A 23,820-nucleotide genomic window follows, 5' to 3' on the forward strand; every position below is an offset into this window, starting at 1 on the left:
TGATCTTCTTTTAAATTTGCATACATTAAGGTTTACTCTTTGTGCTCTACAGTTATATGGGTTTTGACAAATGCTTTATGTCTTGTGTTCACTATTGCAATATCATACAAAATTGTTTCCCTGCTCTAAAAATCCCCTGTGCTCCATCTATTCATCCTTATAACCTCACACACAGCACAACTGATCCATCTGTTTACCATCCCTAGTTCTGCAGTGTCTTATAATTGAAATCATACGGTATGTTGCCTTTTCAGCCTGGCTTCTTTCACTTAGCAGTATATGTTTAAGGTTTATCTATATGTTTCGTGGTTTGATAGCTTATTTCATTTTATCCCTGAATAGTAGTAGTTCATTATAGGGAATGTAATGCAGTTTATCCATTCATCTACCGTAGGACATCTTGGTTGCTTCCAGGTTTTGCCAGTTATGAATAAACTGGCCATAAACATGAACAGGAAGGCTTTTGTGTGGATAAAAATTTTCAAACCATTGCGTAAATATCTAGGAGTGCATTTATCGGATAGTCTGGTGATACTATGTTTAGTTTTATGAGAAACTGCCAAACCGTCTTCCAGACTGGCACACCATTTTGCATTCCCACCAGCAGTAAATGAGAGTTCTTACTGCTCCACATCCTCTCAGCAATTGGTATTGTCAGTTTTTTAGATATTAATCATTCTAATAGGTGTGTGGCAGTATCTCGCTGTTTTAATTTGTAATTCCTTAATGACATGTTGAGCATCTTTTTGTATGCTTTTTTACCATCTGTGTATCTTTGTTGTTCAGGTGTCTGTTCACATCTTTTGCCTATTTTTTAGTTAGGTTGTTTGTTTTCTTCATGTTGACTTTTCTTCCAATATTTCAGATCCAAGTCCTTTATCAGAGATGTTATTTTGAGAAACCATCTCCCAGTCTGTGGTTTGTTTTTTCATTCTGGTAACTGTCTTTCACAGAGCAGTTTTTAAGTTTAATAAAATCCAACCTAGCAATTTTAATGACTTTATTTTTTGCGTGGATCATCGTCCCTTTGGCATTGTATCCAAAAGCTCATCACCAAGCCTCAGATCACACATACGTTATCCTATGTTTTCTTCTAGTTTTACATTTAGTCTTATGATCCATTTTGATTTTATTTCTGTGATAGGTATTAGGTCCATGTCTATTTTTCTAGCTATTTATCCTGCTTGGTGTTCCCTCACTTTCCGGGATATGTGATTTGTGTCTGTCATTAATTTTGGAAAGTTCTCAGCCATTATTACCTCAATTATTCATCTGCTCTGCTCCTTTTTATTTTGGTAACACAACTATATAGAGTTATACATTTTGAAATCATCCCAGAGTTATTAGATGGTCTATTTTTTTCATTCTTTTTCCTTTTTTGCATTTCAGTTTCAAAAGTTTCTATGACATATTTTCAAGCATATTTTCTGCCAGTGAAGGGGCTTCCTAGTGTGTGGAAACTTTTCCTCCTTCACAGCTACCTCCTAGAGGTGCAGGTCCTGTCCATATTCTTTTGTCTCTGTTTTTCCTTTTTTCTTTTGCCCTACCCAGGTACACAGGGAGTTTCTTGCCTTTTGGGAAGTCTGAGGTCTTCTGCCAGCATTCAGTAGGTGTTCTGTAGGAGTTGTTCCACATGTAGATGTATTTTTGATATATTTGTGGGGAAGAAGATGATCTCCACTTCTTACTCCTCCGCCATCTTGAAGGTTCCCCCTACCCATCTGTTCTTGCATGTTGTTTATTTCTCCTTTAGAGCCCTTTAACATATTGATCATATTATCTTAAATTTAGTGTTTGATAATTTCAACATCTGTGTCATATTACAGTCTTTTTCTGATGCTTGCTTTGTCTCTTCATACTTTTTTTCTTGTCTTTTAGTTGCCTTGTAGTGTTCTGTTATAAATCAGAAATATCCTATAAGGTAATAGAAATTGAAATAAATACACCTTTAATGTGAGAATTTATGTTAGTTTGGCTAGTAGTTGGGCTGTGATGTTTGCTGTAGCTTTCTGTGCCAGAGGTTTCAGATTCTTCTAGTGTCTGTTTTTGTCTCCCCTCTTGATTTTGGTCTTTGCTCAGTACCCCTCCTCAGAGGGAGTCTGCAGCTTTTTCAGTGGTTCCCACTGCCCTTATTCTGGAGTGTTAGTGTGGAGGGATGATGTGGGGGAGGGGAAGTGTTCTATAGGTTCTGTAGTGTTAGAGTTAAACCTCAGCCTTTCCGTGGGCCTGTCTGTGCTTATGGGCTGTGGCCTTTACAAGTGTTTCCCTCCTATGATGGCTTTCGTCCCCTCCTTCGCATGGGATAGAAAGGCTCCAGGGCACTGGTGTGGGAGGAATGGTGGAGATCAAGCTCTGGAAAGGTTGGAGAGTACCCTTTGCTATGGAGAAGGCTTTGGGTGGCCTGTTTCCTAAGTGTTACTCCTTCCTTTCCTGTGCCAGAGTTACAAGGGGATCTTTCTTGCATATTTACCTTGAGAACTTGGTGGGGCTCCTGGAGATGAAATCCATGAGAGTGTAGGGTGTCCCCAAGGTTGTGGCTCCCTGGAGGTTTCTTATTCTCACTCAAGTTTATCCTCAGCAAACAGAGACTCATCAAAATGACCATGTGGGTGTTACTGCAAGTTTATGGCTCTAGTAGCCTCTGCCCCCGGTAAGCAGATCTTGTCTATGACTCTGTGAATTCGCCTGTTTTCAGATTTCAGTGTGGCACTTTACACTGCAACATCAAGCTCTCATGGGTCCAACCAAAGTCACTGATTTTCAGTATGTTCAGGTTTTTTTTTTCTTGCTATAAGAGCTTAATTGTAAGCTCTTTACATATAGGAGCTGAAAAAAATGATTAAACTTTGATTTGTTTTTGAGTCATATTTATCTTCTTGAGTAACTTGTTGAGCTTCCTTAAACTGAGGGTTAGTTCAGCAATTCTGGAAATTTCAGTCATTATTTCTTTAAATTTTCTCCTTCTGAAGCTTTTTTATTTTATTTTTTTAAAGGTTATTTATTTATTTTTGGCTGTGTTGGGTCTTCTTTGCTGCCCGTGGGCTTTCTCTAGTTGCGGCGAGTGGGGGCTACTCTTCACTGTGGTGAGGGGGCTGCTTATTGCAGTGCCTTCTCTTGTTGTGGAGCATGGGCTCTAGGCACGTGGGCTTCAGTAGTTGTGGCACGTGGGCTCAGTAGTTGTAGCTTGCAGGCTCTAGAGCACAGGCTCAGTAGTTGTGGCTCATAGGCTTAGTTGCTCTGTGGCATGTGGGATCTTCCTGGACCAGGGATCGAACCTGTGTCCCCTGCACTGGCAGGCAGATTCTTATTCACTGCACCACCAGTGCCCCTGACAGTGTTCTTTTCGGTTTCTTTGTTTTTGAAGATTTTGTGTTTGAAGATTTCTCTTCCATTTTTGTGAGCTTCCATTTGCATTTAAGAAGATATTTCTGTGATTTTCTCCAGCATTTCTAGGTGTTTGGTAGCAGGACAGTGTTCAGGTCATGGATTTTACTGTTTTGCTAGAACCAGAAGTGTGTCTCCTATGCATGGTCCCAGGACACTTTCTGTTTCCCACGTGCATGTTCTCCATTTCAGCTCAAGTTGTGCCCTCCTTGTGGCACTTCTGTGTCCACGTCCCTAATTGACTTAATCTCTTTGTGTTTTTCCTCTACATACTGTGGTTATCTCATGCCTTGCCTTCATGCCAGTAACTCAGTTTTCAGCTGGGTCTGTTTTGTTCCTTTCTGGCTCTAAGTTATTAGCCATGTAACCGTATTGTTTTGGTTCTCAGTTCATTTGTTTAGCTCTGCAGTCTCCCTTTTATTTCATTCGGTATTTTATAATCTCATATTTGAAATCATGTTTAATTTGATCCAAGGCTTTATTGAGTTATATAGTAGAAAGAATTCATGGGAAGCATGCTTGTCTTAATTGGGCTTTTTTCCAGATTATATTTTGTATTTTAGTTGTGTTTATCTGCTTGCCTTCCTTTCTTCCTTGCATTTTAAATTATTTATGTATTCATTCATTCATTCATTGCCAAACTATGTTTGTGAATCTGTCATTCCAATTTTTTCATCTTGCCCATGCCTTATGAGGGTGTGTCTACTCATAGTTTTTAATTTTCTGTGCTATAATTTTTTTCATATATATTCTTTCCTTTTATGTGATCTTTATTTTTGCTTAATTTATTAAACCAATTAATCTACATTGCTTGTAGAAATATTATAAATGTCAAATAACAAAAAAAGAAAACATTACTGCTTTCACTTCCAGCTCCTGCCTTCTTTCATGTATCTCATCCCTTTCCCTTCCCTTCGACCTTTTGAACCCACCTTGGCACCAGTTCCACACCGAGGGCTGTGTTGAGATCCCCTATCGCTAGCTCCTGTCTTCAGAGGACCTCGTTTTGATGGGACTTCCCACAGCCAGGTTCCCAAGAGAGTTTGTTGGAGAAGCCTGGTGCTGAAGCTCCAGCACTGGTTTCCATGACCCAGGCATTTGTAGAGTCCAGCTCTTGCGTGCAGTTGCTTACCTTGAGTCCTGCCAGAGATAACTTGTTATGTGTGCTGTGTTTGTGAAGGGGATGCTTAGACACTGATTCAGTCAGGATGATGGCTTCAGAATAAAGGGAAATTTATTGTTTCTGTCCAGAGAGAGTTCAGATGAAGCTTGAGTGTTGGTTTACCAGTGTGACTGGAGTCCACCTCTTTCCCCCTCTCTCCTACATCCATAATCCCCCGGCCCCTCCACCCTTCCTCCACTTTCCAGCGCTGCTGACTCAAGATAGAGTCTCTTCTCTGGTTCTGCTCTCATGATCCATGCCCCAGGCTTCGTTCTTCCAGATTTGGGTCCTCTTGGGGGAGACAGGGAGGCTCTTCCTCTAACAGAAGTGGAAAGAAGCCCTTTCAGTCCTAGTAAAAAGTGCACTCTCGAACCCCTTGCCCCTCCCTGGGGAGGCTGGGGCAGACTTTTCACACTGTACTTCCAAAACACAGACTCTGAGCAACCCCCAAATGAGAACAGAGATGGGGCTGGGCCCCTGGGGCCAAGAACCAGGAACGCCTTGTCTTAGGAACACCAAGCCTGCACCAGTGGCTCTCAAACTTCTAAGCTTCTGGACCCCTCTACTCTCATAACAGTTATTGCAGATCCCTGTCCCCCCCCCAAGTTTTTTTTACATGGGTTACATCTATCAATATTTATTACCATGTTTGAAATAAAAACTAAGAAAACATTTTCAAGTCCATGAATTCATTCGAAATAATAACCCCGTGCCTTGTTACCATAACTAATACTTTAAGAAAAACAACTATATTTTCCCAGGAAAAACACATTTAGTGAGAAAAGTAGCACTGTTTTATATATTTGCAAATCTCCTTAATGCCCAGCTTCATAGAAGACAGCTGGATTCTCTGATCCACTTCTGCGGTCAGTTTGCTGCATCGTATGTCACGTGGTCTCTGCAAAGCTCTACCAACCGTTCATGAGTAAATGAGGGTGAAATAGGCTAATAACTTCTCATGATTGTGAAAAAGGTGTGGCTTCACTGATCCTCTGGAAGCATCTCAGAAACTCAGAGGTTCCCAGCCTGTAGTTTGAGAATGTCTGTGCTGTACAGATGGCAAAGGGAATCATTTTCTGTGACCATCACCAAAGTGTTTCCTTAGGACATTGGGAGCAGAGTCACCTGGCAGCTGAAACACTGGTGTTGAGCTATGAGATGAGAATAATAATAGTACTGACTTCGCTGTGTGGTTGTCACAAGACTGTAATGAATTTGAAAAAAAAGTGTGTGTGTGTGTGTGTGTGTGTGTGTGTGTGTATCACATTCAGAAGACTGCAAACTCTATTTAAGGTTTAGCTGTGTTATTTTCAAATATCATTTACTGTTATCCTCTGTAGTGAAAATCATGGGTTGGTTCACCTTTTGCCCATTTTTCTGTTGGATTGTCTGCCTTTTTCTTATTGACTTTTAGGCATTTATTTCTTATGCTGGATATGAGTCTTCTCTCAGCCCTAATATCTCGCTGACTCAGGGAAAATCACAGCCTCTCAATTTATTTTTCTGCCCCCGTGGGTGGCAGGGTGGCGGGGACGAGGTGGCAGGGAAGCTGTGGCAGGGGCACTGGGTGCGTGGGATCTGGCTCTGCAGACCTTGCAGGCCCTGGTCACCTGGCTTTGCCCTCAGGGGGCCAGCCCAGGGGTGGACCAGAAGGGTGGCCATCCTCTGTGCTTACAACTCAGGAACTGGTCGATAGGTCCCCTCTTTTTTTAAATGGAAAATAGATTTATTAAGCATTAAATAATGTTCAGCTAACTTGTTATCCTTGTGGATACATGTTAGGTCCCTTCTAAAGCAGCTGGACAATTGGCAGGAAGGTTCCTCCTTAGGTTGAATTGCACTCTCCTGTCCGAGGCCACAGGTCTGCCCAGGTTGCCGGCTCCCTCCCGGAGCCCCTGGGCTTGTGCAGGAGGAAGGAGGAGGGCATGGGGCAGGGCAGGCACTTGGGGGTTGAGTGGGGAGCAAGATCTAGAAGGGTAGGGATGCACACAGTGGGCGTGAGGGGTTGTGGCTTTGGTGTTGCAGGGTCATAGGAAGTAAAGGTGATGTCTTTTCCTCAGGATCCCATCCCCATCACTCTGGTGAAGTCCTTCTTCCTGTCATCCTCTGAAGGGGCTCTGTTCCTGTCCTCTGTGACTTGTCACCATTTGTAATTATAGGTGTGTCATTGTCGAATTATGTTATCCCACCCTCCACCCATATTTTATATTCCATGAGCTCAGGGACCGTGTCTGTTCAGTTCCCACTGTGCATGTCAGGCTGGCATAATGCCCCAAACAGGAAGTGCTCCAGAAATATTTGTCAAATGAGTGAATGAATGAATACGCAAATGAACACTTGGCTGGACTGTGGGTTGTACAAAGGGCTGTGTGCTGCCCTAAGGACTTGAGACTGGATTGTTTGAACAGTACAGCTGGAGGAGGGCAGAGAGCCTGTCTGGAACTGAGCAGAGTTCAGACCCTGTGAGGGCCCTGCCTTCCATCAGCTCAGCTGCTGTAGCCAAAGTACCATAGACTGAGTGGCTTAATGACACGCATTTATTTCTCACAATTCTGGATGCTGGGGAGTACAGGATCAAGGTACCTGCAGCTTTGATGTCTGGTGAGAGCCTGCTTCCTGGTTCATAGATGGCTGTTTTCTTACTGGGTCTTCACATTGCAGAAGGCATGAGGGAGCCCTCTGGGGTCCCTTTATTAAGGACAATAATCCTGGTCATGAGGGTGAACCCACCCTCATGACCTAAACACCTTCCAAAGGCCCCATCTCCTAATACCATCCCCATGCAGGGTAGGTTTCAACATAGGAAATTTGGGCAACACAGACATTCAGTCTTTGGGGGGAAGGACATTCTTCACAGGGGGGTGGGAAGGAGGTGGGACACCTTGTCACCATGCAGACTGAGAGCTGAGACTCAGCCAGTGGGTGGCCCTGGGATGGGGGTGGTGTGAGGGGCCCACCTTGGGAACACAGACAGTAGCCTCTCTGCTCTGCTGGTCCTGCAGGGTTTTCCCGCATCTCCGTGGAGGCTCCCCCACCCGCATTGCTGCTCCTTCCGTTGGAGGCTGGCTGCTGCTTTGCGTTGATTACAGTTTGAAATGCCTCCTCAGTCCCATGCTGCCACACACCACAGAAATCTCATTTCCCTCTAATGAGGTTTCAGCTAACATGTTGGAAAGAAGAAAGCCTTTTAATTAGATTGGTCGTAATTGAGCTCCCAAACCACAGAAGCCTTTCTCTCAGAAGATAAAGACATGGATGCAATTAAAAGAAAGCCACGTGAATGGAACACTGGCTAATTTTAAGTTGATTAAAAACAACTCCTTAATAAGTTGAGGCAAGGGACATATGTCCTATAAGAGTTTATCAGTGCTTTCAAATAGTACTGGAGACTGGACTGGAACTAGAGCCCTCTTGCAATTCAGATGCATGGCTCTGTCAGCGACTGTTATCTCTGCACAGAGGATGGAGAGAGGTTAGCTCCACAGCTTTTTCTACCAAAACCCCTGGCATGTGTTATTTTGAAAAAGGGGATGTATTTTTCTTGTACAGAATTGGCAGCTTCTTCTGGACACAGCCCCTGGCCTTGGACCCTTGGGACTTGGTCCCCTGTCTTTCCCTAGGCAGCCTGATCCCCTCTGTGAGATTTACACCCACCTTCCTGCCTCCAACTCTCACCTCTCAGAGGCACCCAGGGTGAGCTACTGGGACAGGGGCATTGATGCATCAAAGAATCTCTGCCAGCTTCTTACGCATTCAGCACATTGGTATTTGAAGGAGAAGCAGCATCCATTTCTCACTTGTGTCCCTGCCCTGAGACCATGCCCCAGTAGATGGTGTTCTTTCTGCCACTGGGTCTGTTTTTGTGACTGCCATCAGGGAGCCAGGCCAGGTAGTTCCTGCTGGAGGGGCTTATGGCCTCAGCCTCTGGGTATCTCAGCATTAATAAGTACTTTCTCCTGGAGAGGGTGAAAATTGCTAATTTACAGAGTCTTTTAGGTGGGAATTGAACACGAAATAGTGAACAGCAGTCTCAGCAGAACTATTGCATGAAATGGGCTTGTTTGTCTCCGTGTGCACCGTGGCTTTTGCTAGGCCCTTTTGGGCTTTTCCAGCCATGCTAAAAAACCGGTTGCATCCCAGGTGGAAAGGCCCCATGTTGACTAGCATCTTCTTTGGGTGTCCAGTGCAGGGGCAAAGCCGCGGTCAATCTGCTCTCTGGAGCTTCCTGAAAAAAATGCAGACTTTGGCGCCCAGCTTGGAACCCACTCTCAGTTTGGAAATGTGGAAAGAGGGGCTGTTGACTCAGATCCAAGTGTGAATGGTTCCTTCATAAAGGAACCACCTTTCTGACCCTTAGTTTGCTCACCTAGACAGGATGTACCCTGCAGGTGTGTGTCGAGGGCCTGGGTGCTGCCAGGCTGATGGAGGATGGGAGGAAAGGCAGGCAGACCCTTGGGGCTCAGGGAGAAATGGGGCCCACGCAGCACTGTTAGCACAGGTGCCGCAGCTGTCACGGGGCGGGGCGGGGACTCCCTTCCCCGGGGGAGGGAAGCCTATTTCAATTTGCTTAAAACTCTATCTATTCTGCTAATAAACTTGACTTTAAAAGATTGGAATCTGCATCCAGTCTTATTTTTTAAGTATACAAATGATAAATAATGTGTAAGGAAAAATAAGATAAACGATTAGCAGGTATCATCTCGGGATGGTGGGGTTGCAGGGTTTTAATTTTCTTCTCTATACTTTTCCATCTTTTGTAAGAGCTCTGTAATGAATGTGTATTACTTCAGCATAAATAGAAAAGCTGTGCTCTGGGGAAATGCTGGAGTATATTTGGAAGTGCTCCATGAATTCTATTTTCCACACATGCCGACCGTCCCAACCATCAGATTGGTATATGAATAAGGGTATCATTTCTTCTTATGTAAATCATATAAACCGTATTTTTGACTTTTTTTTTTTTTCCTTTAAAGGATGAGAAGAACCAAGTGTTGACCACCAACATTTGGCTGCAAATGGTAAGTTGCGACCATGGCTTCCTGCTCTTGCTTCCACGATGCCTGTGCTGGAATCACAGTGAAGGTCCCGTAGGACAAGCCAGGACTGTCCTCCCACCTTCATGCATGCAGTGAACCAGACCACCCCGCCTTTGCATGTCCTGCACTACACCCTGCAAGGCAGAAATATGCATAAGTTATAAGATGCAGGTCTGCATGTGCATGTCCACAGTCTGTACCCTAACTGGTCCCTAGGGCTAGGGAGTGTGTGCCCTGCTCCCCCTGGCTCCAGCCATGCACGTCTGAATGCGACAGAGTGACACCTAAGCCAGAGGCCTTCACACTTCCTGCTCCAGTGACACCCACAAGAATTTTGAGAAGCTGTATTTTTTCATTCATGTATTTTAACCTTGACATCTAAAGTTCTAACCTCAGACTAATTAACTACAAATTATGTTACTTCCATCCAATTGTAAAATGGACATTTAAAAATAAAACTGTCAGTCTCTATTTTAAATTGAATCTATTTAAATGCCATATAATTTGACGCCCATATCATTAATTAAAAAAAATATACACACAAGCCCTTCTTTAACTGGTTGATATTTTACATAGTCCCATTTTCTCTCTGCACTTATATTTCTATTCCACTTTCCACACAGAATTTTATCCAAATGTGATATAACTTTATGTTTGAAACTCTATTATTAATCATTCTGCCTTGGTTTTCTCAAATGTAAATATTTACATAAAAATTATTCCTTCAGAAAATAAGTGTTAAGAATTTTTCGTCTGGATCGATTTAGGATTATAGTGATTAATGCTACATAATTCCTCAAGGTGACACTTAATTACAAATTTTAATAAATAATTATTAAACATAAAAAATTGGAAATCTACCTCTCTACAAAAGATGGGGCTTTGGAAGAGATTGGTTCAAGGTGGCGGAGTAGAAGGATGTGCTCTCACTCCTTCTTGTGAGAACACCAAAAGCACAACTAACTGCTGAACAATCATCGACAGGAAGACACTGGAACTCACAAAAAAAGATACCCCACATCCAAAGACAAAGGAGAAGCCACAATGAGATGGTAGGAGGGGCACAATCAAAATAAAATCAAATCCCATAACTGCTGGTTGGGTGACTCACAAACTGGAGAACACTTATACCACAGAAGTCCACCCACTGGAGTGAAGGTTCTGAGCCTCACTTCAGGCTTCCAAACCTGGGCGTCTGGCAAGGGAGGAGGAATTCCTAGAGAATCAGACTTTGAAGGCTAGCAGGATTTGATTGCAGGACTTCAACAGGACTGGGGGAAACAGAGACTCCACCCTTGGGGGGCACACACAAAGTAGTGTGTGCGTCGGGACCCACGGAAAGGAGCAGTGACCCCGTAGGAGACTGAACCAGACCTACCTGCTGGTGTTGGAGGGTCTCCTGCAGAGGCAGGGGGGTGGCTCTGTCTCACCATTAGGACAAGGACACAGGCAGCAGAAGTTCTGGGAAGTACTCCTTGGTGTGCAACCTCCCAGAGTCTGCCATTAGCCCCACCAAAGAGCCCGGGTAGGCTCCAGTGTTGGGTCGCCTCAGGCCAAACAACCAGCAAGGAGGGAACCCAGCCCCACCCATCAGAAGACAAGTAGATTAAAGTTCTACTGAGCTCTTCCCACCAGAGAAACAGCCAGCTCTACCCACCACCAGTTCTTCCCATCAGGAAACTTGCACAGGCCTCTTAGGTAGCCTCATCCACCAGAGGGCAGACAGCAGAAGCAAGAAGAACTACAGTCCTGCAACCTGTGGAATAAAAACCACATTCACAGAAAGACAGACAAGATAAAAAGGCAGAGGGCTATGTACCCGATGAAGGAACAAGATAAAGCCCCAGGAAAACAACTAAATGAAGTGGAGATAGGCAACCTTCCAGAAAAAGAATACAGAGTAATGATAGTGAATATGATCCAGGACCTCGGAAAAAGAATGGAGGCAAAGATCGAGAAGATGCAAAAAATATTTAACAAAGATCTAGAAGAATTAAAGAACAAACAAACAGAGATGAACAATTAAATAACTGAAATGAAAAATACACTAGAAGGAATCAATAGCAAAATAACTGAGGCAGAAGAACGGATAAGTGACCTGGAAGACAAAATGGTGGAATTCACTGTTACAGAACAGTATAAAGAAAAAAGAATGAAAAGAAATAAAGACGGCCTAAGAGACATCTGGGACAACATTAAACGCAACAACATTCACGTTATAGCAGTTGCAGAAGGAGGAGAGAGAGAGAAAGGACCCGAGAAAATATTTGAAGAGATTATAGTCGAAAACTTCCCTAACATGGGAAAGGAAATAGCCACCCAAGTCCAGGAAGCGCAGCGAGTCCCATACAGGATAAACTGAAGGAGAAACACAGCGAGACACATAGTAATCAGATTGGCAAAAATAAAAGGCAAAGAAAAATTATTGAAAGCAGCTAGGGAAAAACAACAAATAACATACATGGGAACTCCCATAAGGTTAACAGCTGATTTCTCAGCAGAAACTCTACAAGCCAGAAGGGAGTGGCATGATCTACTTAAAGTGATGAAAGAGAAGAACCTACAACCAAGATTATTCTACCAGGCAAGGATCTCATTCAGATTCTATGAAGAAATCAAAAGCTTTACAGACAAGCAAAAGCTAAGAGAATTCACCACCAAACCAGCTCTACAACAAATGCTAAAGGAACTTCTCTAAATGGGAAACACAGAGAAGAAAAGGGCCTAAGAAGCCAAACCCAACACAATTAAGAAAATGGTAATAGGAACATACATATTGATAATTACCTTAAACGTGAATGGATTAAATGCTCCAACCAAAAGACACAGGCTTGCTAAATAGATACAAAAACAAGACCCATATATATGCTGTTTACAAGAGACCCACTTCAGACCTAGGAACACATACAGACTGAAAGTCAGGGGTTGGAAAAAGATATTCCATGCAAGTGGAAATCAAAAGAAAGCTGGAGTAGCTATACTCATATCAGATAAAATAGACTTAAAAATAAAGAATGTTACAAGAGACAAGGAAGGGCACTACATAATGATCAAGGGATCAATCCAAGAAGAAGATAGAACTTATAAATGTATATGCACCCAACATAAGAGCACCTCAATACGTAAGACAACTGCTAACAGCTCTAAAAGAGGGAACCGACAATAACACACTAATAGTGGGAGACTTTAAAACCTCACTTAAACCAATGGACAGATCATCCAAACAGAAAATTAATAAGGAAACAGAAGCTTTAAATGACACAATAGACCAGATAGATTTAATTGATATTTATAGGACATTCCATCCAAAAACGGCAGACTACACTTTCTTCTCAAGTGCGCATGGAACATTCTCCAGGATAGATCACATCTTGGGTCACAAATCCAGCCTCAGTAAATTTAAGAAAATTGAAATCATGTCAAGCATCTTTTCTGACCACTACGCTATGAGATTAGAAATAAATTACAGGGAAAAAAACGTAAAAAACACAAACACATAGAGGCTAAATAATACATTACTAAATAACCAAGAGATCACTGAAGAAATCAAAGAGGAAATCAAAAAATACCTAGAGACAAATGACAATGAAAACATGACTATCGAAAACCTATGGGATGCAGCAAAAGCAGTTCAAAGAGGGAAGTTTATAACTATACAAGCCTACCTTAGGAAACAAAATTTTCAAATACTCTAACTTTCCATCTAAAGGAACTAGAGAAGGAAGAACAAACAAAACTCAAAGTTAGCAGAAGGAAAGAAATCATAAAGATCAGAGCAGAAATAAATGAAGTAGAAACAAAGAAAATAGCAAAGATCAATAAAAGTAAAAGCTGGTTCTTTGAGAAGATAAACAAAATTGATAAACCATTAGCCAGACTCATTAAGAAAAAGAGGGAGAGGACTCAAATCAATAAACTTAGAAATGAAAAAGGAGAAGTTACAGCAGACACTGCAGAAATACAAAGCATCCAAAGAGACTACTACAAGCAACCCTATGCCAATAAAATGGACAACCTGGAAGAAATGGATAAATTCTTAGAGAAGTATATCCTTCCAAGACTGAATGAGGAAGAAATAGAAAATATGAACAGACCAAACACAAGTAATGAAGTTGAAACTGTGGTTAAAAATCTTCCAACAAACAAAAGTCCAGGACCAGATGGCTTCACAGGTGAATTCTATCAAACATTTAGAGAAGAGCTAACACCCATCCTTCTCAAACTCTTCCAAAAAATTGCAGAAGAAGGAGCACTCCCAAACTCATTCTATGAGGCCAGCATCACCCTGATACCAAAACCAGGCAAAGATACTACAAAAAAAGAAAATTACAGACCAATATCACTGATGAATATAGATGCAAAAATCCTCAAAAAAATACTAACAGAATCCAACAACACATTAAAAGGATCATACACCATGGTCAAGTGGGATTTATCCCAGGGATGCAAGGATTTTTCAATATACTCAAGTCAATCAATGTGATACACCATATTAACAAATTGAAGAATAAAAACCATATGATCATCTCAATAGACACAGAAAAAGCTTTTAACAAAATTCAACACCTGTTTATGATAAAAGCTCTCCAGAAAGTGGGCATAGAGGGAACCTACTTCAACATAATAAAGGCCATATATGACAGATCCATAGCAAACATCATTATCAATGGTGAAAAACTAAAAGCATTTCCTGTAAGATCAGGAACAAGACAAGGGTGTCCACTCTCACCACTATTATTCAACATAGTTTCTGGAAGTCGTAGCCATGGCAATCAGAGAAGAAAAAGAAATAAAAGGAATACAAATTGGAAAAGAAGTAAAACTGTCACTGTTTTCAGATGACATGGTACTATACATAGAGAATCCTAAAGATGCCACCAGAAAACTACTAGAGCTAATCAATGAATTTGGTAAAGTAGCAGGATACAAAATTAATGCACAGAAGTCTCTTGTATTCCTATACACTAATGATGAAAAATCTGAAAGAGAAATTAAGGGAACACTCCCATTTACCACTGCAACAAAAAAAATAAAATACCTAGGAGTAAACCTACCTAGGGTGACAAAAGACCTGTACGCAGAAAACTATAAGATGCTGATGAAAGAAATTAAAGATGATACAAACAGCTGGAGAGATATACCATATTCTTGGATTGGAAGAATCAATATTGTGATAATGACTATACTACCCAAAGCAATCTGCAGATTCAATGCCACCCCTATCAAATTACCAATGGCATTTTTTTACTGAACTAGAACAAAAAATCTTTAAATTTGTATGGAGACACAAAAGACCCCGAATAGCCAAAGCACTCTTGAGGGAAAAAAACGGATCTGGAGGAATCAGAGTCCCTGACTTCAGACTATACCACAAAGCTACAGTAATCAAGACAATATGGTACTGGCACAGAAACAGAAATATAGATCAGTGGAACAAGATAGAAAGCCCAGAGATAAACCCAGGCACCTATGGTCAACTAATCTATGACAAAGGAGGCAAAGATATACAATGACGAAAAGACAGTCTCTTCAATAAGTGGTGCAGGGAAAACTGGACAGCTACATGTGGAGGACTGAAATTAGAACACTCCCTAACACCATACACCAAAATAAACTCAAAATGGATTTGAGACCTAAATGTAAGACTGGACACTATAAAACTCTTAGAGGAAAACACAGGAAGAACACTCTTTGATATAAATCACAGCAAGATCTTTTTTGATCCACCTCTTAGAGTAATGGAAATAAAAACAAAAATAAACAAATGGTATCTAATGAAACTTCAAAGCTTTTGCACAGCAAAGGAAACCATAAACAAGATGAAAAGACAACCCTCAGAATGGGAGAAAATATTTGCAAACGAATCAACGGAGATAGGATTTATCTCCAAAATATATAAACAACTCATACAGCTCAATGTTAAAGAAATAAACAACCCAATCCAAAAATGGGCAGAAAACCTAAATAGACTTTTCTTCAAAGAATACAAACTGTTGGCCAAAAAGCACATGAAAAGCTGCTCAGCATCACTAATTATTAGAGAAATGCAAATCAAAACTACAATGAGGTATCACCTCACAGCAGTTAGAATGGGCATCATCAGAAAATCTACAAACAAGAAATGCTGGAGAGGGTGTGGAGAAAAGGGAAGCCTTTTGTACTGTTTGTGGGAATGTAAATTGATATAGCCACTATGCAGAATAGTATTGAGGTTCCTTAAAAAACTAAAAATAGAATTACCGTATGACCCAGCAATCCCACTACTGGGCATATACCCAGAGAAAACCATAATTCAAAGAGACACATGCCCCCCAATGTTTATTGCAGCTCTATTTACAATAGCCAGTTCATGGAAGCAACCTCAATGCCCATCGACAGATGAATGGATAAAGGAGAAGTGGTACATATGTACAATGGAGTATTACTCAGCCATAAAAGGGAACGAAATTGGGTCATTTGTAGAGACGTGGATGGATCTAGAGACTGTCATACAGAGTGAAGTAAGTCAGAAAGAGAAAAACAAATATCGTATATTAATGCATATATGTGGAACCTAGAAAAGTAGTACAGATGAACTGGTTTGCAGGGCAGAAACTGAGACACAGATGTAGAGAACAAACGTATGGACACCAACGGGGGAAAGTGGTGTGGTGGTGGTGGTGGTGATGTGATGAATTGGGAGATTGGGATTGACGTGTATATACTGATGTGTATAAAATGGTTGACTAATAAGAGCCTGCTGTATAAAAAAAGAAAAAAAAAGAAAAAAAGATGGGGCTTTATTTTAAATTCATTAATGTATTCATAGATGACATTTTTATTGCTAAAACTGAGACATCGATACAGATTTCACTATCAATTCTATAACTTTTAAAAATAGATGTAGTAACGTATAGTTCAGAATGAAAGGTACTTTGTAACAACAGGTTTATTCAGTTCCTTGAACTTCTTACAGATTACATGCCAAAAATAATGAGTTTTCATCAACGTGTATCAGTGGACAACTTGATTAGTTTCTCCTTCAATTTTGCTGAAAACAAAGAATTTAAAGAATTAAAATGCATCTGACCTTTGAAAGTATTTGTCACCCAAATTTTTAACAAAATTGACATAGACACTGGTATTTTGAATGGACTTTTTCTTGCTTCTTGGGTCAGTGTCCCTAGGTAAGAGTTGAGAAAAGGGAAATAGGTCTTTATTTGTGAAGTGGGAGGGGGATACTTCAACATGGAGGCAAAGGATGCTCCCAGGCAATTCTTGGGCAGGTGAGTTTTAGTTGGCTACAAGTGGATATTGAGGGATAGAAAACAGAAAATGGATTTACTTCACACTGTCTGCTGTTTGTCCCAGGGGTACCCTTAGCTACGTCTCAGACCCCTTGCAGAACTTTCCTGTAGTGAATAAAGTAGGAACCTTTGAGAGTCTCCCCTGCAGGATTTAAAGCAACGTTCTTCAGTGTGTGGATCCCACCTGCACACCTGTGCCCGCCGACTCCAGCTTCCCTCCTTTTGCCAGGGGTACAGGGTCTGTGTTCCCCTGGAAGCCAGCCCTTCCTCAGTGGGCTTGGCTCTGTCTCCTGGCACCTGCTGAGAGCTGGGCTTTCACAACTGCCCCTATCGCCTGGAGCATCATAATAGTGTCTGTGAGCCACTCATTAGCATACAGACATGATGCAGTCTGTCCCCATAAATCCGCCCGGTGACTTCCTGCTTCCTCTTAACCTTTATGGCAAGGCTCCCCTGAGCAGTGACCCCTGCCCTACTGTCCTCAATCTCTCCACTTGCATTCTCACTTAAACTCACCTTCATCTGGCTGTGTGTAAGCAAAGCACTAACCCCCAGGTTACTACATATTATGAGTAATGTCTTTAACCCAGTTTATTTTGATGAGAATTTTCAACTATACCAAGAAGTTGAATTTATAGCACGCACCCATATACCTGCCTCCTGGATTCTATAATTAGCATTTTACTATACTTGCTTTATCCCATATCTGGGAATCTATTCATCTAGTTTATTTTTAAATGCAGCTCAAAGTAGAATAGGGGACAGTGGTGCCCTTTCACCCACATATTTCATGGAGATCTCAAGAGTTCAGAGGGTTTTTTTTCTTTCTTTCAAGGTAAAGTATTTGCATACAATGCAATGCACAGATTCTAAGAGTGTATCTGTCAATAAATTGCCAGTAATGCCTTCAGGTCTGCAGCCCCCGCCCCCATCCCCTGCATTCAGGACCGTCATGTAAGGTATAGCTCTGGGAATCCTGGGGCATAATGCAAATGTTTCCTTTTTTACATAAAACTGCTTGTTTCCCAAGCCCTCTAAAGTGCAGAGCTGCTGTGGACAATTTTCTCATGGAGAGAGAGAGACACTGAATTTGCCCCTGGCATGTGAGGTCATGTTTCCCTGAGTCTCTGTTTCTTAGCCCTCAGTAAGTGATTGATCTTCAGCAATGTATATTATTTGGTGATTTTTACAAGGGTGTTGGTTTCCAGGAAAAATGTAACTGGATTATTACTTACTGCATTGAGTTCAGGTTCTCCATAAATAAACATCCTTGCTTTGGAGGATGTCACCAGAGGCCTCTAAATTTCTTTCAAGCACAGTGTATTTCTAATTAAGACTTGCATTTGCAGAGGCACCTGCAGCTTCATTTGTTTTAAAACTCACTTTTTAATCTCATGTACCTATTCAACTAATCTTTTCAAGCACCTGCTTTGTGGAAAGCATTGAACTAGGCCATGTAAGGGGGGCCCAGAAAAGGATGAGACCCAGTTTCTACTTGCAAACCATTTCCAATCCGGCTGTGTAATTTACGCTCTAAAGAAGATTCAAATATCAAGACCAAGTACCTCCCTAGAGAATTGGCAGGAGGCAGGCTAGCTGTGTAGACCGTGGAGTTGGCAGGTGGGAGAAATCTCTGCTTTACAGAAATGGGAGGGAGAGGAGGAAAGGCACAAACTCTTCTGAATGTGATGATCAGGGAGCCCGAGTGTCTCTAGGTGTGACCTTGCTAATTAGTGCTTCTTTTCCAGGTGGAAAACAAGTTGGGTGCCTTCGTAGCGCATGTCCTTATAAAGCTGGGTGGCACATTTATCTGGCACCTGTAGCTCATGGAGCAGTTGTAACAGTAGCTCCCAGCTGAATTTTAAGGAATCACAAGTATCTTGGATTTAGAGCAGACCTTAAAAGTTATCTAACCTCTGCCCTACCCAGTGTTTCCATCTGGAAAGCCACGGCATTCCTATTGTGGCCATAGCATGGCCAATGGGGAACTCAGATGTCACCCCGACAAGGCTTGGGAGCTGCCCCAGAGCCATGTGTAAGACGACCACCTTGATTCCTGCTCTTTGTGTTCTCCCAACTGGTGACCAGCCTCGCCTGCCCCAGCTATGGGGACAGACAAGAAGTGAGGCTCCATGCTGAAGACGGTCAAGGCCAGAGTCCCCAGGGAAGGAGGGCAGAAATGTGGACAGGAGGGGACAGAGGACCCAGGAAATTGCTCTCAGCAACTGGTTTTTCTCTCCTCTCATTTCATGTTGCTGAATTCCTGTTCTGAAAACCTGAATCCACATAATCTTTTCTCTAGGTATTTCAACTCTGAGGTCAATATTATACAAATGATGGATTTTCTATACATTCAAAAAGAGAAACAGAGAAAACGTTCTCTTTGACCTACAGTTTGTTGATTGTGTTTTCCTTTCTCTTACCTGCCCTTGATTTGTAGGACTTTCCAGTTATTTAGATAACCTGAAGGAAGAGAACGTGTCTGATCTTTCTGTTTACCTCTATCTTCACAGGACGAGGAAGCAGTTAGTGTATTTTCTCGGCAGATTAGTTTTATCATTTGGGGAGGCCTGTCAGACATAATCTGATTTAATCTACGAGAAGCCATTTCAGTTTCTAAAGAGACATTTGAGCCATCCAGAGACTTGTAGTTGCTTTAAAAAAAATCTGTTGTCTTTAATTTTGGAATTTTGACCATTCTTCTGGTTTCAGGTTTCCCATCCTTCTTATGCTTATCTTTTACCTCCTAATTCTAATGATGGATTAGATTCTAAACCATATTTATTTCTAAAATGCTTACTTCTTCATTTCTGCATTCTTTATCACTTTTCTCTGACAAATAGAAATGCCATACGTTATTCTCATAGATGAGATGTCGGTGGCTTGCTTAGGGCCATAAGAGTAACCCACAGGTAAGGGTGGTGTTTCAATCACTGTGTCCCACTGAAAGAAGAAAGTTTTAGGGCAGAAGGAAGGAGGAGGCCCACTCTCTTCCTCTGATCAAAACAGTTGACGGAAAGAATGTTCAGAGCATGTGTGTGTGAGGTGTTTCCTGACACCAGGCACTTGGCGTCTGCCCATCCAATAGCTGGTTCTGTGATTCTCGGGACTCGACCTTGGTGTCCAGCAGTTCAGTTTTATTCTGAGTTAGCGTGCAGTCCCTCGAGGTAAGGGCTCAGTCCCACAAACCGTCCCCACTTGAGACACAAACTGCAGATGGGGGAGCCAGGCAACCCACACTTCTGTCCAGCTGAGTTCAAATTGGACGTTCCCACCACACCCCGCTTGGGTACAGTATTTTCCTAGAACAGCTCCTGGAACTCAAGAGAAACCTTCATCTATGTTTCCAATTTATTATAAAGGATGCAGCTCATGCACAGCTGAAGGAGGAGATGCCAGGGCAGGTATGAGGCGAGAAGTAGAACTTCTGTCTCCCCTCCCCAGCCACTGTGTCCCTGCACCTTAATGTGGTCACCAGCCTTGTTTTTTGTTTTTTTTTTCCTGCTCCAACAGCATCATTTGTTTATTTATTTATTATTAATTTTTATTGGAGTATAGTTGCTTTACAATGTCAGCCTTATTGTTCAGAGTTTCATAACCCAGTCTCCAGCCTCTCTTCTCTTCCCAGAGATAGGGGTGGGGTGGGGATAAGGGTTCCCACCCTCTAATGCAGGGTTGATCTTTCCGGTGACCAGAGGCATTCTGCTGGCCTGAGGCTGACTAGGGGCCCCACCCTAAGCCAACTCATTAGTATAAAAAATATGCTTAAAAGACATCTGATCACTCAGGAAGTTCCCAGGGTTTTAGGAGCTCTGTGCCAGGAACCAAGGAAAAAGACCAAATATATTTCTTCTTATACCATACTGTATTTTTTTTTAATGAAGTAAACTTTCCCTTTCTTCTCTTTCATTCACTTGCTCTCACTCTTTGCTTTCTTTCTTTCTTGCATTAAATATTTCCATGCAAGTGTGCACACACACATTTAAAAAGAGTTTCCTGTGGGCCCAAGGCAGGTTGTAATAGGGCCAGTTCTCAGACCCCTGAAAGAGTGGGATTCTTACTGTGCATCTTAGATCAAGGCCCCCTTCCTCCCCTGCGTTTCCCCTTAAGCATCCCATGTAATCGTATCTTGATGACAATGAGAAGGAATCACACAGAAATAGGGAGAGAATGCAAAGTGCAGCCTCTTCTGACGGGAAGCTCTGGGAGGGTTGGCGTTTCTAGGTTCATGCCTGTTTCCAGGTGCCCATGTGTGGAAGCCGTGCCAGCTGCTGTCTGTTTGCTCAGTGCCTCTGCCTTGCCGGGCCTTGCAATCTGAGTGGACAGTCAGTACTTTGGAGGATAGAAACTCCCCCCCACCCCACTTGTTTATGGGCCCCTTTCTACATCCATTCTTTTTTTTTTTTTTTCTTTTTCTTTTGTGGTATGCGGACCTCTCACTGTTGTGGCCTCTCCCATTGCGGAGCACAGGCTCCAGACACACAGGCCCAGTGGCCATGGCTCACAGGCCCAGCCACTCCGCGGCACGTGGGATCTTCCCGGACTGGGGCACGAACCCGTGTTCCCTGCATCGGCAGGCGGACCCTCAACCACTGCACCACCAGGGAAGCCCCTCCACATCCATTCTTAAGAAATCTTCATGCAAATCCAGGACAACGCAGCACCAAGGTTCCTGCTCCATCCACCTCCTGACACTGAGCTGGCCCTTGCTCTCTCCACCTTTGGCTGCAGCTCAGTTATTACAGTTCTCATGTCCTCTGAGATTTTGTGAAAGGGAGGGTTCCCTCTTCCTTTTAAAGCCATCATGTATCACGTGCCTCCCAGGGCCATGTGACTTACCTGCTGTGACACTATCTCATTGCATCCTTACAGAGCCTGATGAGGTGTGACACATATGAGCAAACTGCAGCACAGAGAGGGTGGTTTACCTGCTAGAGCTCAGTTCTTCTCTGCCGGAACCTTGGTACAAACCCGCCTGTCTGATTCCAAAGCTCCCGGTAGCCCCCCTTTCTGCCGTGAGGGTGGGAGAGACCCAGCTTGGCTTTGGACTAAGGAAGAGCCCCAGAAGGGCAGTGCCTTCAGGGATGATGAGCAGCCCACCTTGTTGGGGTGCAGAATCTGCCTGTGCAGACAGATTGGATGGGAAGAACCAACCACGGTAGAGCCCAGGAGTCACCCAGCTTGAAGTCAAATAATGCCGTTCTGAATCCTGATCCAGTGACCAACAAAAAATATATCACTTCTCTGGGCCTCAGATTTCTCTTGTAAATAGGGATAGTAATGCTGGCATCCTGGCATCCTGGTGAGCATGGTACACATAGCAGACACTGAGTGAGCAGGATGGCCGGGATACATGCCCTGGGGCACAGGGAGCTGGGGAGACAGGAGGGGTGAGGAATTGCCAGGGAGGCTTCCTGCAGCTCAGATCAGGTACCCTTAGGAGAGGTTTGAGTTTGACCAACAGAGTGCTCCCTCTTCCCTGCTTCCCCTTGCCCTGTGGCCATCATTTCAGCAGGCAGAGGAGATGGGTGTCTGCCTGTCACACCTACCTTCCTGGGCAGTTCTTGGGGCACTGGGGCCCTGAGCAGCATGGTGGGGAAGGTGACAGTGTAAGGCTCTGTGATAATCAGCTGCCAGAGAAGCATCCCAGGGCTGGATATGAGGACTTGGTCAGGAAAGCACAGATGTTGGGCACATAAAGGCTTATGCCCAGAGCAAGGGAGAGGAAAGAAGGGAGCGCTGGGCAAATGGGGCAGAGTTGGAGCTGCTGGAGTGGACACAGCATGGCTGGTACCCAGGCCTTCCTGCAAAACCGCTCGAACAGGTTTGGCTCTTTCTGGGTGCTGCGCTGTCCTGTCACAGCAGGGTGAGGGTGGGAGAGACCCTCCCCAGCTGCACATGTCTAATTAGAAACATCAGCCTGGTGGATCTCTATCCTAAATGCCCCAGATGATACTTCAGCACGTTAGGTAGCAATACACCCTCCTTTCCATGGTCCATGGCTGTGAAATGCTGTTACTTGCCTGCATATTCCTTCTTGCCTGACTTCAGGTAGGCCCAGAACTGGGATGCTTGCCTGCCCTTTCCAGAGGATGGTGGGATCTCTGGGACATGCCCTTTGACCCCTGCTGCAAGTTTCAGTAGCTCTAGACCCACAGCCCCTTGGCTGCAATTCTCAAATCTCAGCAACTCTGAACGTGACAGGATTTTTGGTTTGTTTTTGTTTTTATAACTTTACATCAAACTGATATTGATATGCATTTATTTTCTCAGTAAAAATATGCATGTTTTGCTGCAGAAATAATGATTGATTATAGGGAGCTGTCCCTGGACCAGCTTGGGGTGTTGCATCACATACCTTTTTAATCTGAGAAAGTTTGAGCTCCAGAGCAGGTGGCCCCAGGGGGACTGAATACAGGATGGGGGCCTTTACTGGGTCTGCTCTGATTATGCACACCTGTAGGAGCTGATGAGTCCAAACCCAGCAGCCCTGCGGTCCTGGCTGGGTGGTGCTGGTTGTCCAGCAGTGCAGGTGGGGTCCTACCTGGGCAGTCTTTACAGAGCTAGTGGACCCCAGGTAGCTCTGGGGTGCACAGTCCTGGCGCGGAGGACCCCAGACATGGGCCTTCATCTCACAAAGATCCCTCAAGAGCCAATTTCAGGCCTAGCCCCAAAGAGATGCACCTGTGTTCACGTGTTTATAAATATTTCCTGTACCCTCATGTGCTGATTCATTGTTTTACTGCCAGCACCCATGTTTGCATTTTTGAGTTGTGGTGTCAGAAGCACTATTCCTACATGAAAATAATAATTCAAATCCAAAAACAGTGCCTTAGAAATTTCTGAGAGGTACCCCCGCAGCTGCACGAAGTTGTTTCATGGAAATAAATATTCTTCATTTTTCCAGCTTGGTTCTTGTTCTAATTGCAATAATGAATTTATTTGTCCAAAG

The 23,820-nt window shown here is 43.1% G+C and overlaps 1 protein-coding gene across 5 annotated transcripts in view; it reads left to right on the forward strand.

Moving 5' to 3' along the window:
- The window catches only part of LOC137232806 (neuronal acetylcholine receptor subunit alpha-7), a 124,253-nt gene that overhangs the window by 34,913 nt on the left and 65,520 nt on the right, over positions 1 to 23,820 (forward strand). For all 5 annotated transcript variants that reach the window (XM_067755621.1, XM_067755610.1, XM_067755637.1 and 2 more), the window contains one exon: positions 9,520 to 9,564. In XM_067755621.1, coding sequence (XP_067611722.1) covers positions 9,520 to 9,564 — 45 coding nt within the window. The remainder of the gene's footprint in view (positions 1 to 9,519; positions 9,565 to 23,820) is intronic.

The sequence above is a fragment of the Pseudorca crassidens genome, chromosome 1 (assembly GCF_039906515.1).
Source record: "Pseudorca crassidens isolate mPseCra1 chromosome 1, mPseCra1.hap1, whole genome shotgun sequence".
Classification (NCBI taxonomy): Eukaryota; Metazoa; Chordata; class Mammalia; order Artiodactyla; family Delphinidae; genus Pseudorca; species Pseudorca crassidens.